This window comes from Pongo pygmaeus, chromosome 1 (genome assembly GCF_028885625.2).
Source record: "Pongo pygmaeus isolate AG05252 chromosome 1, NHGRI_mPonPyg2-v2.0_pri, whole genome shotgun sequence".
In the NCBI taxonomy this organism is placed as follows: Eukaryota; Metazoa; Chordata; class Mammalia; order Primates; family Hominidae; genus Pongo; species Pongo pygmaeus.
In genome coordinates this window covers 213,883,264-213,897,180 of record NC_072373.2, presented here as the reverse complement: position 1 = coordinate 213,897,180, position 13,917 = coordinate 213,883,264, and the positions used below count along the sequence as shown (strand labels likewise).

At 55.3% G+C, this 13,917-nt stretch overlaps 1 protein-coding gene across 12 annotated transcripts in view; it reads left to right on the top strand.

The window, feature by feature from the left end:
* CROCC (ciliary rootlet coiled-coil, rootletin) overlaps positions 1-13,917 on the top strand; it is a 59,445-nt gene that overhangs the window by 31,057 nt on the left and 14,471 nt on the right. For 11 of the 12 annotated variants that reach the window (XM_054436189.2, XM_063659049.1, XM_063659039.1 and 8 more), the window contains 11 exons: positions 960-1,104; positions 1,750-1,896; positions 2,246-2,476; positions 3,811-4,004; positions 4,280-4,407; positions 6,417-6,586; positions 8,775-8,954; positions 9,695-9,829; positions 10,208-10,351; positions 10,787-11,025; positions 11,465-11,624. In XM_054436189.2, the coding sequence (XP_054292164.1) occupies positions 960-1,104; positions 1,750-1,896; positions 2,246-2,476; positions 3,811-4,004; positions 4,280-4,407; positions 6,417-6,586; positions 8,775-8,954; positions 9,695-9,829; positions 10,208-10,351; positions 10,787-11,025; positions 11,465-11,624 (1,873 nt within the window). The remainder of the gene's footprint in view (positions 1-959; positions 1,105-1,749; positions 1,897-2,245; positions 2,477-3,810; positions 4,005-4,279; positions 4,408-6,416; positions 6,587-8,774; positions 8,955-9,694; positions 9,830-10,207; positions 10,352-10,786; positions 11,026-11,464; positions 11,625-13,917) is intronic. The other variant, XM_063659036.1, reaches the window with a different exon arrangement.

The window sequence follows — 13,917 nt, the reverse complement described above, 5'->3', positions numbered from 1 at the left end:
TGATAATAACAAGAATAATTAAAATAACAGTAGTAATATTAGTAATAGTATTTTTTAAATTTAGTTATGATACTAATAATATCCTTACTAATTTCACTAAGTACCAGATACCATTTTAAGCAATTCAGTTCTCTCATTTAACTCTATGATAACTCTGTGACATAGAAGCTGTTATCTCCATTTTGTGGATGGTAAACTGAGGCGCAGGGAAGCCATGTCACTTGCCCCAGGTCACACAGCTAGTTAGCAGAAGAGCCAGGATTTGAACCCAGACATTCTGCCTTCAGAGTTAACCTCTTCACCACTGCGCTGCTTACCTCTCTGGGACGTGGTCGATGATGATGTTTAGTAGACTGTGGTGGAGCATATTATTCTTGTTTCTGAAGGTCCTTGGGGAGATGTGTCAGGCACTATGTTAAGCACATGTAAAGTTTCTATCCTTAAAACAGGCCAGGCGCGGTGGCTGACGCCTGTAATCCCAGTACTTTGGGAGGCCAAGGCAGGGAAATCGCCTGAGGTCAGGAGTTCGAGACCAGCCTGACCAACATGGGGAAACCCCGTCTCTACTAAAACTACAAAAATTAGTCAGGCATGGTGGTGAGCACCTGTAATCCCAGCTACTCGGGAGGCTGAGGCAGGAGAATTGCTTGAACCTGGGAGGCAGAGGTTGCAGTCAGCCAGGATCGTACCACTGTACTCCAGACTGGGCGACAGAATAAGACTTTTTCTCAAAAAAACAAACAATGTGACGCGGCAAGTGGTACCTTATTTTGCAGATGTGAAAACGGAGACCCAGGGTCATGGAGCTAAGCGGTAGTGGGCTTGGCTGCCCTGTGGCTCAGGCTGTTTCTCTCCAAACTCCTGCCTCAGGCCTGGTCCCCGCCCCAGCATCTTGCTGGCTGTAGGAGGTTCGGGGCAGGAAAGTGACATGGGCCACCCACCCGCCCTCTGTCCTGCAGCCATAGACAACTAGAGCAGCTGGAAGGGAAGCGCTCAGTCCTGGCCAAGGAGCTGGTGGAGGTGAGGGAGGCGCTGAGCCACGCCACGCTGCAACGGGACATGCTACAGGCTGAGAAGGCCGAGGTGTCCGAGGCGCTGACCAAGGTGGGTCCCTGTTTGCTGCACAACCACAAACCTACCTCTGACCCCCAGCCCCAAGCCTTCTCACTCTGGCAGGGACTGGTCCTAGTGTCAGGCAGACTTCTGAGCCTGGTCACAGACTGACCCCTTCCTTCTGGATACAGGCTGATCTTTGTCACAGGCACAGACCTCTGGACCTCTGGTCCCAGCCGTAAGTGGACTGACCTCTCTTTATGGCCGTATACCTGCTCTTTTGGATGCTCATGGGGACAGTGCCTATAGCTCAGGGTCATCCAGTGCCTGAGACTCAGCTTCTGGGGTCTGAGAGTTGGGGCTACAACCCAGAAAGTCCTTGGCGGGGTCAAGCCCTGTCCACTGCAGCCTGGGCTCTGAGCAGTGCTGTCCCTAGACCCTACTCAGGGGATCCTCTGAACTCTGGCCCTGCCCTGCAGCTTGAGCTAGTTTTGCACACCTCTGTGGTGTGTGGCTTTTAAATGGCTCATAAGCAGCAGGCTTTCTGCGGTGATTTTTTTTTCCATCTCACGCTGTGTCCCCTCCTTGTCTCCCCTCCCGTCTCCGAGGGTCCATCTCTCTGGGTCTCTTCTTGTGCCTCCTCGCCTCCTCCTGACCTTTCTCCCTTTCCTCATCTCTCGGGGCCTGACCCTGCAGGCTGAGGCTGGCCGCGTGGAGCTCGAGCTCTCCATGACCAAGCTGAGGGCAGAGGAGGCCTCCCTGCAGGACTCCCTGTCCAAGCTGAGCGCCCTCAACGAGAGCCTTGCTCAGGACAAGTTGGATCTGAACCGCCTTGTCGCCCAGGTACACTGTGCACCTGCGGGCCCACCTGCCTTGCCCACCTGTCCTCCCCACTCAGTGAGGCACCCCGGGCCCAGCCCTGCACCTGTCTTGGCCCCTGCCTCCCTTTCTGTCTCTGGTTCTCTGTCTGTCTCCGTCTGTCTGTCTATCCTCTCTAGGCGTCAAAGCACAGAAGTTCCATGGGCCCTCCTCATCTCCCCCTCCCCAGTGTCCCCACACACCCAAGGGCACTGTCCCTCGTTCCCTGGGAGCCTCCCCCTGGGCTATTGTGGCTGGTGGGTGGGTGGAGGAGGCGTCCTGGTCCTGGGAGGGACGTCCTGCTCACAAGGCCTCACTCCTACCTGGCCTCCAGCTGGAGGCAGAAAAGGCTGCCCTGCAGGGCCGGCAGCGGCAGGTGGAGCAGGAGGCCACAGTGGCGCGGGAGGAGCAGGAGCGGCTGGAGGAGCTGCGGTTGGAGCAGGAGGTGGCGCGGCAGGGCCTGGAGGGCTCCCTACGAGTGGCGGAGCAGGCCCAGGAGGCGCTGGAGCAGCAGCTCCCCACGCTGCGCCATGAGCGTAGCCGGCTGCAGGAGCAGCTAGCGCAGGTGAGCCAAGCTGTGTGTGGGGTGGTGTGGAGAGCATGTGGGAAAGGCCAGGCTCCCAGCCCCCTGCATCCAGTCCTGGGTTAAGTCACAGGCACTGGAGCCTGCTTCTGGGTTAAATCCAGCCCCGCTTCTGCTAGCTGGGGACCTTGGACAAGCTGCCCAACCTCCCCATACCTCAGTTGCCCCATCTATAACATGGGGCTAGCCGGGCGCAGTGGCTCACGCCTATAATCCCAACACTTTGGGAGGCCGAGGCGGGTGGATCACCTGAAGTCGGGAGACCAAGACCATCCTGGCTAACACGGTGAAACCCTATCTCTATAAAAAATTAGCTGGGCGTGGTGGCACACGCCTGTAGTCCCAGCTACTCAGGAGGCTGAGGCAGGAGAATCGCTTGAACCTGGGAGGCAGAGGTTGCAGTGAGCCGAGATCGTGCCACTGCACTCCAGCCTGGGCAACAGAGCAAGACTCCGTCTCAAAAAAGAAAAACAGTAATAATAATAACGATACAGATTAATAATAGGTCAAGACTTTTTAGAATTAGAATCTTAGATTTTTGGGAACATCACATCTGGAAGAGACCTTAATGTTTCAGGGATCCAGGGACCTTCATGCAGTGTCTATCCTGGAGCGCCTGGGTTTCTGGGAGGGGCCTCTAGAGGATGGGGCAGGGGGTGCAGGAAGCAGGGTGCAGGTCTCCACCTTGAGGCCTGCTGAGCAGCTGCGCTTGGGTCTGTTTTATATATTCAGCTTCTCTGCAAGTTTAGGGTAATACGAGGGTTCTGTTACTCAGAAAGCTGAGTGAGGGCCCTCGTTTTTTTTGTTTCGTTTTGTTTTTTTGTTTTTGTTTTTGTTCTTTTTTCAGACAGAGTCTTGCTCTGTTACCCAGGCTGGAATGCAGTGGCACAATCTGGGCTCACTGCAACCTCTGCCTCCGGGGTTTAAGCTGTTCACCTGCCTCAGCGTCCCAAGTAACAGGGACTACAGGCATGCACCACCATGCCTGGCTAATTTTTGTTTTTAGTAGAGAAAGGGTTTCACCACATTGGCCAGGCTGGTCTTGAACTCCTGACCTCAAGTGATCCACCTGCCAAAGTGCTGGGATTATAGGCGTGCGCCACCGTGCCTGGCTGGGCCCTCGTTTTTGTACACACGTGCATTGCAGATCTAGAGAAGGTCATGACTTGCCCAAGTACATATAGCACATCAGGGCAGACCCTGGGCTCGAACCCAGGCCTTCTGCCAGGACTGGGTTAGGCCCAGAGTTGGGGTGCTGCACGATGAACAAGCTGGGGGATGCTGGGAGTGCTGCTCAGTCTCTGGGTGGGGGCCAGCTCTCCCGGCAGCTGAGCGGGCGGGAGCAGGAGCTGGAGCAGGCCCGGCGGGAGGCCCAGTGGCAGGTGGAGGCACTGGAGCGAGCGGCCCGGGAGAAAGAGGCGCTAGCCAAGGAGCGTGCTGGCCTGGCTGTGCAGCTGGCGGCTGCGGAGCGTGAAGGCAGGACCCTGTCAGAGGAGGCCACACGCCTGCGGTAAGGCCTTGGGCTCTGCCCAACCTGCCCTGGGGGGGTCCTCCTGGGGCCACACCATGACCAGCCACACCCAGGCACGGGCCCCCAGGGGCAGTTACTAAGGAGTCTGGCTTGCCAACTCGTCCTAGCTGTGGCTCAGGCCTCCCCAGGGAGTGTGGGCCTGGCCAGGCAGGTAGATTGGCACTTGGCCCATGCCTGGCCACTCCCTGAGATCCACAGTTTCCTGGGGCCAGGGAGGCTGAGTCCCAGTGCCTCAGGGACTGTATGTGCTGCAGCTTGGAGAAGGAAGCCCTGGAGGGCAGCCTGTTTGAGGTGCAACGGCAGCTGGCCCAGCTTGAGGCCCGCCGGGAGCAGCTGGAAGCCGAGGGGCAGGCCCTGCTGCTGGCCAAGGAGACCCTGACTGGTACGAGGGGCTGGGGACTTGGGGGGAACACCAGGTTCCAGCACTGGAGTAGGAGTCTGGCTGGCCTGGGTTCCAGTCCTATGCCACCACTTAGATCTGACCTTCCCTTGAGCAAGCCCCTTTCCTCTCTGGGCTGCAGATTCCTCATCTGATTATTAGAGGTAACAATACACACCTTCTAAGCCTGTTGCCAGGATGACATGGGAAAAGCGTGTAAGGCCGTGGCACAGTGCCTGGCTGAGTCAACAGCAACTGCTGTTCACCGGTCATCAGGCCTGTTACAGAGTCTGAGTTCTCTGTGGTTTTCAGATGATTCTCTTGGCCCCGGAATCCCAGTCCCACTTCCCTGCACCATTCCCACTTCCCTGCACCATTTCCATCCAGTCTCTGAACTCTGGGCTTCTTCCTGTTCACCTAACATTAACTAAGCACCTACTTGGGTCATGGAAATTAATTTTCCTGTCCATGTACACCTGAGCCAGACAGAACCAGGAAGGGAAATGCTGGTGGGTTTCCAACCCGGGAGATGGTTTTTAGATAGTGGCTATACCATTTCCATTCCCTGTAGTCTTTCCATTAATATTGATAGTTAACGCTTGACAGGTATGTTTATGTCAGTCATTAAAGGAGATGCTTTACGTGTAGCTGTGCAGCTTTGGAAAGGTGCTGCTGATCTCCTCTGAGCCTCCATTTCATCATCTGTTAAATGGGGATGAGGATAAACTACCTTGACATGTTATGAAGACAAAATGAGGTTATGTCTAAGATACTTAGCTGGGTGCTTGATGCATAATAAGTGCTCAGTCAGTAATAGGGTTGGTTTTTGTTTGTTTGTTTGTTTTGAGACAGAGTTTCACTCTTGTTGCCCAGGCTGGAGTGCAATGGCGCAATCTCGGCTCACCTCAACCTCTGCCTCCCGGGTTCAAGTGATTCTCCTGCCTCAGCCTCCCAAGTAGCTGGGATTACAGGCATGTGCCACCACGCCTGGCTAATTTTGTATTTTTAGTAGAGACGGGGTTTCACCATGTTGGTCAAGCTGGTCTCGAACTCTTGACCTCAGGTGATCCACCCGCTTTGGCCTCCCAAACTGCTGGGATTACAGGCATGAGCCACCATGCCCAGCCTGTTTGTTTTTTGAGACAGAGTCTCACTCTTGTTGCCCAGGCTGGAATGCAATGGTACAATCTCGGCTCACTGCAACTTCTGCCTCCTGCATTCAAGCGATTCTCCTGCCTCAGCCTCCCAAGTAGCTGGGACTACATATGCCCGCCACCATGCCTGGCTAATTTTTGTATTTTTGGTATAGACAGGGTTTCGCCATGTTGGCCAGGCTGGTCTCGAACTCCTGACCTAAGGTGATCCACCTGCCCCAGCCTCCCAAAGTGCTGGGATTACAGGCGTGAGCCACTGCGCCCGGCCTATTTGTTTTTTTGAGACAGAGTCTCACTCTTGTCGCCCAGGTTGGAGTGCAGTGGTGCAATCTCGGCTCACTGCAACTTCTGCCTCTTGGGTTCAAGCGATTCTCCTGCCTCAGCCTCCCGAGTAGCTGGGACTACATACGCCTGCCACCACGCCTGACTAATTGTTTTATTTTTAGTAGAGACAGGGACCATATTGGCCAGGCTAGTCTCGAATTCCTGACCTAAGGTGATCCACCTGCCCCAGCCTCCCAAAGTGCTGGGATTACAGGCGTGAGCCATGGCCCCTGGCCTAGGGTTGTTATATCTTTGACATCCGTCCCATTTGGGAGGCCTTCTTATCAGTCATTTTATGCCTTTAATGCCATTCTACGTAGGCAGGAAAGGGGTCAGGGCCAGTGGGCCCATGTAGCAGATAGGGAAACTGAGGCCTAGAGAGGGCAAGCCACTTCTTCAAGAGGACCCAAACTAGATGCCAGGCAGGCCCTCTGCCTCTGGGATTTTGCCAATGTGGCTCACCTGGCCTAAGTCTGCTGGCCCAAGGAAAAGTTTCAACCCAACCCTGCCCTTTCCCCCATTCCTCTCGTGCAGGGGAGTTGGCGGGCCTACGGCAGCAAATAATAGCTACACAGGAGAAAGCCAGTCTAGACAAGGAGCTGATGGCCCAGAAGCTGGTGCAGGCTGAGCGGGAGGCCCAGGCCTCTCTGCGGGAGCAGCGGGCAGCCCACGAGGAGGACTTACAGCGACTCCAGCGTGAAAAGGTTCAGGCAGCTGGGGAGGGGTGGGCAGGACTCTGAGCCAGTGTCTCATCATCGTTCTTGCTCTGCCTTGGTCTTTACATCTGTGAAATGGGACTTCCTCTCTGTTGTGGAGGCCCTGGGGACAGCTGGGAGGACTGGGGGGGTGGTGGGGAGGTTGTGGTCCTTATTAGACATGCAGATTCCCAGGTCCCAAATCTGGTCCAGCCCTGGTAATCCTGATGCAGAGGGTCCACAACCACATTTGGGAAATGCTGACCTAATGTACAGCAGGAAAGCACTTTCATTTGCTAAGAAGTACTGTTTGCATAGGAAGGGCCACTCAGACATGAGCATATAGAAAGGCAAGGGGCCAGGGAAGTTACTAGAACACTGACTCTGGGGTTGTATTGCCTGGGTTTGAATCTAATCTTGGTCACTTACTGGTGATGCTACCCAAGGTGTCCGTGCCTTCATTTCCCCACCTGTAGAAATAGGGATAGGATAGTGGAAGATATTGAGGATGAGCTGAGACCATCTGCATAGAGGACTTAGCATAGTGACTGGTACTTAGCAAATGCTCCATAAGTTATGATTGCTAGCACTGGCATGTTCTCCAGAGTGGCCCTCAGGACAGGGGCCCTCGGCCACCAAATCCTAGACAGGGCTGCCTCTGACAGAGGTGCAGGCTATGACTACATGGCTCCAGGGCATGCCACTCACCCTGTAGTCCCCATGGCCTTGGGTGGTTGTTATCACACTTCTCCAGGAGGTGGCAGTAAAGCTCTTTTTTTTTTTTTTTTTCTTTTTTTGAGACGGAGTCTCGCTCTGTAGCTCAGGCTGGATTGCAGTGGTGTAATCTCGGCTCACTGCAACCTCCACTTTCTGGGTTCAAGTGATTCTCTTGCCTCAGTTTCCTGAGTAGCTGGGATTATAGGCACGCCACCACGCCTGGCTAATTTTTGCATTTTTAGTAGAGACGGGATTTCACCATATTGGTCGGGGTGTCTCGAACTTTTGACCTCGTAATCTGCCCACCTCAGCCTCCCAAAGTGCTGGGATTATAGGCATGAGCTACGGTGAAGCTCTTAAGGAACGGGCGGCTTGGCCGGTCGTGCTGACTCATGCCTGTAATCCAGCACTTTGGGAGGCCGAGGTGGGCGGATCACGAGGTCAGGAGATCGAGACCATCCTGGCTAACACAGTGAAACCCCATCTCTACTAAAATCACAAAAAATTAGCTGGGCGTGGTGGCACGCCCCTGTAGTCCCAGATACTCGGGAGGGTAAGGCAGAAGAGTCACTTGAACCTGGGATGCAGAGATTGCAGTGAGCCAAAATCACGCCACTGCACTCCAGCCTGGGTGACAGAGCAAGATTCTGTCTAAAAAAAAAAAAAAAAAGAAGGGGCGGCAGCTCTGTCTGCTTCTCACAGAGTTGCTAGGGGCAAGTGCTGAGGCAGGCAACTGCCCTTGGGCTCCCCGGGTGGGCTGCTATTTGCCTGTGGGCTCTGCCTGCCCGCCTTTCCAGTCCCCAGGGGTCTGAACTCCTGTGACCTCCCCCTTGCTCTTCTTGCCCTTTGCATTGCCTGGCTTGGCCTCATTAATGTCCCCAAATCTGTGTTCTTCTCTCCAGCTCCTCTGGCAACCCCTGACCCCCTTCATTCCTCACAGCCAGTCCTAACTCCCCTCCATCCCAACCCCAATCCCTCTTCCACAGCTGTCGGAACATCCCCTAAGCTAAAAATCAGATTGCTCCTTGTCACCTTGGCTCGAGTCCTCTCTCTCACTCGCCTCACTGTCCTTAGAATCCCCATGGCCCACACGGCGTGTCCTGGCCCGGCCACTGCCTGGGGCTCTGGCACTGTGGCTCACCGCGTCCCATTTCCCTCTGCGCCCTGCATCCTCTAGGCCTTTCCAGGGGCTGTGCTCTTGGCCTGGGGTTGTCTTTTCTCTCTTTACCTGGCTGACAGATACTTGTCCCTCCTCAGGGGATCATGTTCGGACCTCCAGGCCAGCCCACTGCTGCTCCTTGGCACTTTCACGGCCCTGGCGTGTCCCCGTCACAGCCCTCATCACTCCCTTGTATTTACCTAGTCACCCTCCCTGTCTCTGAGGGTATGGGGGCCAGATGGCTCTTGCTGCCCTGGTGTTTTGGGGGGTCTGCCTGGGCCCCTCCTGGTGTGTCACAGGCATCCGGTCCTGGCCCCCTAGGAGGCAGCATGGCGGGAGCTGGAGGCCGAGCGGGCCCAGCTGCAGAGTCAGCTGCAGCGTGAGCAGGAGGAGCTGCTGGCCCGGCTGGAGGCTGAGAAGGAAGAGCTGAGTGAGGAGATTGCTGCCCTGCAGCAGGAGCGTGATGAGGGCCTCCTCCTGGCTGAAAGCGAGAAGCAGCAGGTTGGTGAGCCCTGGTGTGGCCTCTGCTGCTCTCTGAGCTGCTCCTGTTCTGGGGCCGGGCCCCGCTCTGCCACCTGGCAGCTAGGAGCCCTGGGGCAGGCCACTACCCTCTTGGGGGCCTCAGTTTCCTCACCTGCAGGATGGGAGGATTAGAAGGGGGTTCGTGAGGCTTTGCTGTGCTCCATGCCTGGCACACAGTGAGCACCTGCTCAGTGACAGTGACAGTCATGACACCAGGAAAACTGTTCTATATTCTCCCATGCCTTGTCCCACCCCAGGCCTGGCATGGATCCTCATGGCTGCCTTCTGAGCAGTCCCCACGATGCCCACAGGCATCAGCTGACCCATCCCTCCAAATAACAGATCCCTAACTTTTATATAATGTAACGGAGACAGGGCAGACTGCACCCATCTCCTCTCCTCACCCACTGTGTACCTGGGCAAGTCGCTTTACCTCCTTGAGGCTCAGTTTCTTCATCTGTAAAATGGGTAGAAAGAAAGACTCTGCTGTCAGGGTGCTGTGGCAGGTTAGTGAGCTCTATGAGTGGTATCCACATGCAGGATTCTTGTGACTGCCATTGTGTCCTTTTCCAGGGCTGCACGTCTGCCCTGGGTGCACCTGCGGTGGCACACTCAGGCCTCTAAGCCCCAGTGGGCACATTTCCCAGGCAGCAAGAAGCCTGAGCATGCCCCCAGGACCAGCCCATCCCCCAAGCCCTTTGTCCCCTGCCTCTGCCCAGGCCTTGTCTCTGAAGGAGTCTGAGAAGACGGCGCTGTCAGAGAAGTTGATGGGTACACGGCACAGCCTGGCCACCATCTCCCTGGAGATGGAGCGGCAGAAACGAGATGCCCAGAGCCGGCAGGAGCAGGACCGGGTAGGGCAGGCTGGGCAGCCGGGCCTCTGTCTCATAGAGAGGCACATCCCTGGCTGAGGAACCCCCCCGCCATGGGGCGACATGGCCCTGTCCTGGAGAAGCTTCCAGGCTATGGGAGAGGAGGTTTAGTCCTTCTTTTGGGAGCCCCCATCTGAGGGAGGTCGCTCAGCCCTGCCCTGACGAATCCTTTTGGCCTGACGGAGAGCCCGGCTACACAGGCAGCACTCACTATGCATCCAGGGGTCGGCAGAGGGTCCGGCAGGCCAGCGGGAGGGGCCGTGTTTAGAGCTGAAAGTGGACAGTGGACCGAGTGGGTTGGGAGCAGCCAGGGACTGGGGGACACAGCAGGACCAAGTCTGAGGAGCCCCTCTGTCCCAGAGCACCGTGAACGCTCTGACGTCTGAGCTGCGGGACCTACGGGCCCAGCGGGAGGAGGCTGCTGCGGCCCACGCCCAGGAGGTGAGGAGGCTGCAAGACCAGGCCCGAGACCTGAGCAAGCAGCGGGACTCCTGTCTTCGCGAGGTGAGCAGCTGCCCCCCTCTTCTGAGCAGAATACCCTAAATGGCGCTGTGTGCCTGGGGGCCTAGTTCCCCAGGGCCCCGGAAGAGTGTCAGATTCCTCCCTGCATTTGAGGACCAATGAATAGCAACTTAGAAAGGAGGCAGCAAGCATTATGAAGCACCTGTTGTGTCCAGGTGGGATTTGGCCTCAAGGAGGGGTGAGTGGGGTCTCTGCCCTCTTGGTGTTGTGCTCAGGACAGTCCTGACTGATGGTGACTTCAGGTCAAAACATTACTGATTACAGCACGCCTTGCTCAAATGATAACTCACAGCCTGCGGTCTGAGCACTGCAGACGGATGGGGCAGACTCCCTGGGTCCAGGGATCTGGGGTACAAGACCCAGCTTGACGGGGGGGGTCCCTGACCGCTGGCTTGGGGACACCTGCTGTACTCACAGGCAGAAGAGCTTCGGACCCAGCTGCGTCTGCTGGAGGATGCCCGTGACGGGCTGCGGCGGGAGCTGCTGGAGGCCCAGCGCAAGGTGCGTGAGAGCCAGGAGGGCCGGGAGGTGCAGCGCCAGGAGGCAGGCGAGCTGCGACGCAGCCTGGGTGAGGGCGCCAAGGAGCTCGAGGCCCTGCGGCGCTCCAACGAGGAGCTTCGGTCCGCTGTGAAGAAGGCAGAGAGCGAGCGCATCAGGTGGGGTGTCGCAGGAGGACCAGCCCTGAGTCCTCATGAGATCCCATCCCTGAAATCTAACTTCACCTCCAAGGTTCTGGGGAAATTGCCCAGATACGGATCCTCTGTCTCCTAAGCAGAGCCTGGCACCTGGGTCATTTTAGGAAGGTTTCCTCCCTGTTGATTGGGGAAAGGGGCAGAGGGGCAGCAGGCAGCTTTGGGTCCAGACTCAGACCCACCCACCATCATCACCCTGGAAACCAGGTCCCCTCCTAGAGTCACTGGTCTACCCCTCCCAGCCGAGGGCCTGGGCCCCAGCCCTGGAGGGCCCAGCTTTTGGGAGAGGCTGCATGGGCAGGCAGTGCCTGACCCACTCCAGGAATTGGAGAAGGCGGCTTTTGTGTAGAGGCACTGACTACTCCCAGGACCCAGGGCAGCCCCTGACCTCTGCCCTCTCCAGCCTGAAGCTTGCCAATGAGGACAAGGAGCAGAAGCTGGCACTCCTAGAGGAGGCACGGACAGCTGTGGGCAAGGAGGCTGGGGAGCTGCGAACTGGGCTGCAGGAGGTGGAGCGCTCACGGCTGGAGGCTCGGCGGGAGCTGCAGGAGCTCCGGCGTCAGGTACTCTCCCTGTGCCACCCCTTACCCCGGGGCTTGCTGTGTGCCCTGGGCCGGTAGCTCCCCCTTTCCGGAATCACGTTTCCCCCTATGTAAAACCAGGGGCTTGAACTATGACAAGCCATCTCACCTAACCTTGGTGTGAATGGATGGGCTTTGAGGAGTCCTTGAATCCCTGAAGCTGTACAAAAGTCTGCGTGCATTTGTGTGCACGCTCAGGCTCACATTTCTCCAAGGAGAGGAGCTGGTGTCCTTGTCCAGTTCTCAAAGGAATCTGGGAACAACAAAAGGTACAGATTTTGTGAACTAGGTCAGAGGTTGGCAAATTGTTTTCTGTAAACAGCCCAAATGGTCAATATTTCCAGCTTTACGGGCCACACAGTCTCTGTTGCAACTACTTGACTCTGCTGGGGTAGTGAGAAAGCAGTCCCAAACAGTGCATGAGCAGAGGGGTGTGGGTTCCAGTAAAACTTCGTTTAGGGACACTGAAATGTGAATTTTCTGTCATTTTCATGTGTCAAGAAATGTTGTTCTTCCTCTAGAAATGATCCATTTTCAATGATTTAAAAATGTAAAAAAAAGGAAAAAAAAATTCTTAGCTCAGACCCTTGTAGAAACAGGAGACGGGCTGAATTTGGCCTCTGAGCTGTAGTTTGCTGACCCGTGAATTCGATGATCTGCAAACTCAACAGCAGCATGCATTGAAGAAGCACCTGCTATATACTGGGCACTGGCCTGAACACTGTGGGTTCAGGCTTCTCGCTCTAGAAGACGCAAAGAACAGGAAATGGCCTCATTCAGCCCCTAGGCGCTGCCTCACCCAGAGATATCACAGCCAGGCCAGGCGCAGTGGCTCACACCTATAATCTCAGCACTTTGGGAAGCGGAGGCCAGTGGATTGCTTGAGCCCAGGAGTTCGAGACCAGCCTGGGTAACATGGTGAAAACCTGTCTCTACTAAAAATACAAAAAATTAGCCAGCTGTGGTGGCTCATGCCTTTAATCTCACGCTTTGGGAGGCCAAGGTGGGAGGACTGCTTGAGCCTAGGAGTTCAAGACCAGCCCAGGCAACATAGTGAGAACCAGTCTCTACAAAAAATTTTAAAAATAGCTAGGTGTGGTGGCACACTTCTGGAGTCCCAGCTACTCGGAAGGCTGAGGTGGGAGTATCCTTTGTGCCCAGGAAGTCAAGCCTGCAGTGAGCTGTGATCGCATCACTGTACTCCAGCCTGGGCTGCAAAGCAAGACCCTGTCTCTAAAAAAAGTTTTTAAACTTTTAATTTTTATTTTATTTATTTATTTACTTTATGAGATGGAGTTTCACTCTTGTTGCCCAGGCTGGAGTGCAGTGGTGCAATCTCGGCTCACTGCAACCTCCGCCTCCCGGGTTCAAGTAATTCTCCTGTCTTAGCCTCCCGAGTAGCTGGGATTACAGATGCCCACCACCACGCCTGGCTAATTTTTTTGTATTTTTAGTAGTGACGGGGTTTCACCATGTGGGCCAGGCTGGTCTCGAACTCCTGATGTCAGGTGATCCACCCACCTTGGCCTCCCAAAGTGCTGGGATTACAGGCGTGAGCCACCATTCCTGGCCCCCTCAAATTTTTTTAATTAAAAAAAATGTTTTTAATTACAAAAAAAGAGATATCACAACCGGATAGCCAGAGATATTCTGATACTCTGATAGCCAAGGATACCACAGCCCCCTTCACCCAGGCCCCTTCCTGAGAAACCACAAGACTCCCTGAAAGGAGCTGGCATTTGCGTGCCAGCTTTTGCTGGGCATGTTGCATGCTACGGTGTTGCCTGTTACCCCTGCTGTAGCACATGGGGGAGGTAGGCAGTACCCCCACCTGCTCCTGTGGGGAAATAGGTGCTTAGAACATTGCCGTTGTCTCAGATCGAATCCCAGTCTGCTGTCTGTGAGCTCTGTGACTTTGGGCAGGTTACTCTGACACTCTGAGGCTCAGTTTTCTCATCTGTTAAATAGGGATAATGTTACTACCTACCTCATATAGCATTGTACCAAGATTAAATGAGTTAATATAACTGAAGTGCTTAGAACAGGACTGGACACATGGTAAGCGCTCCAAAAATGTTCATCACCATTGTAGAGGGGAAAGATAACCCAGGGAGCTGTGGTTCCTGCCTGTGAACTCCTGGTCTGCTAAGGGCTGAGCCCTCCTTCTATTACACCCACCCCCTTATGAAAGGTAGTTTTGGCCCATTGATTAAATGGTAAACAGGCCGCTGGTGCCCAAGTGCCTGGCATGGCCCAAGTTCAGTGTGGTTATCTA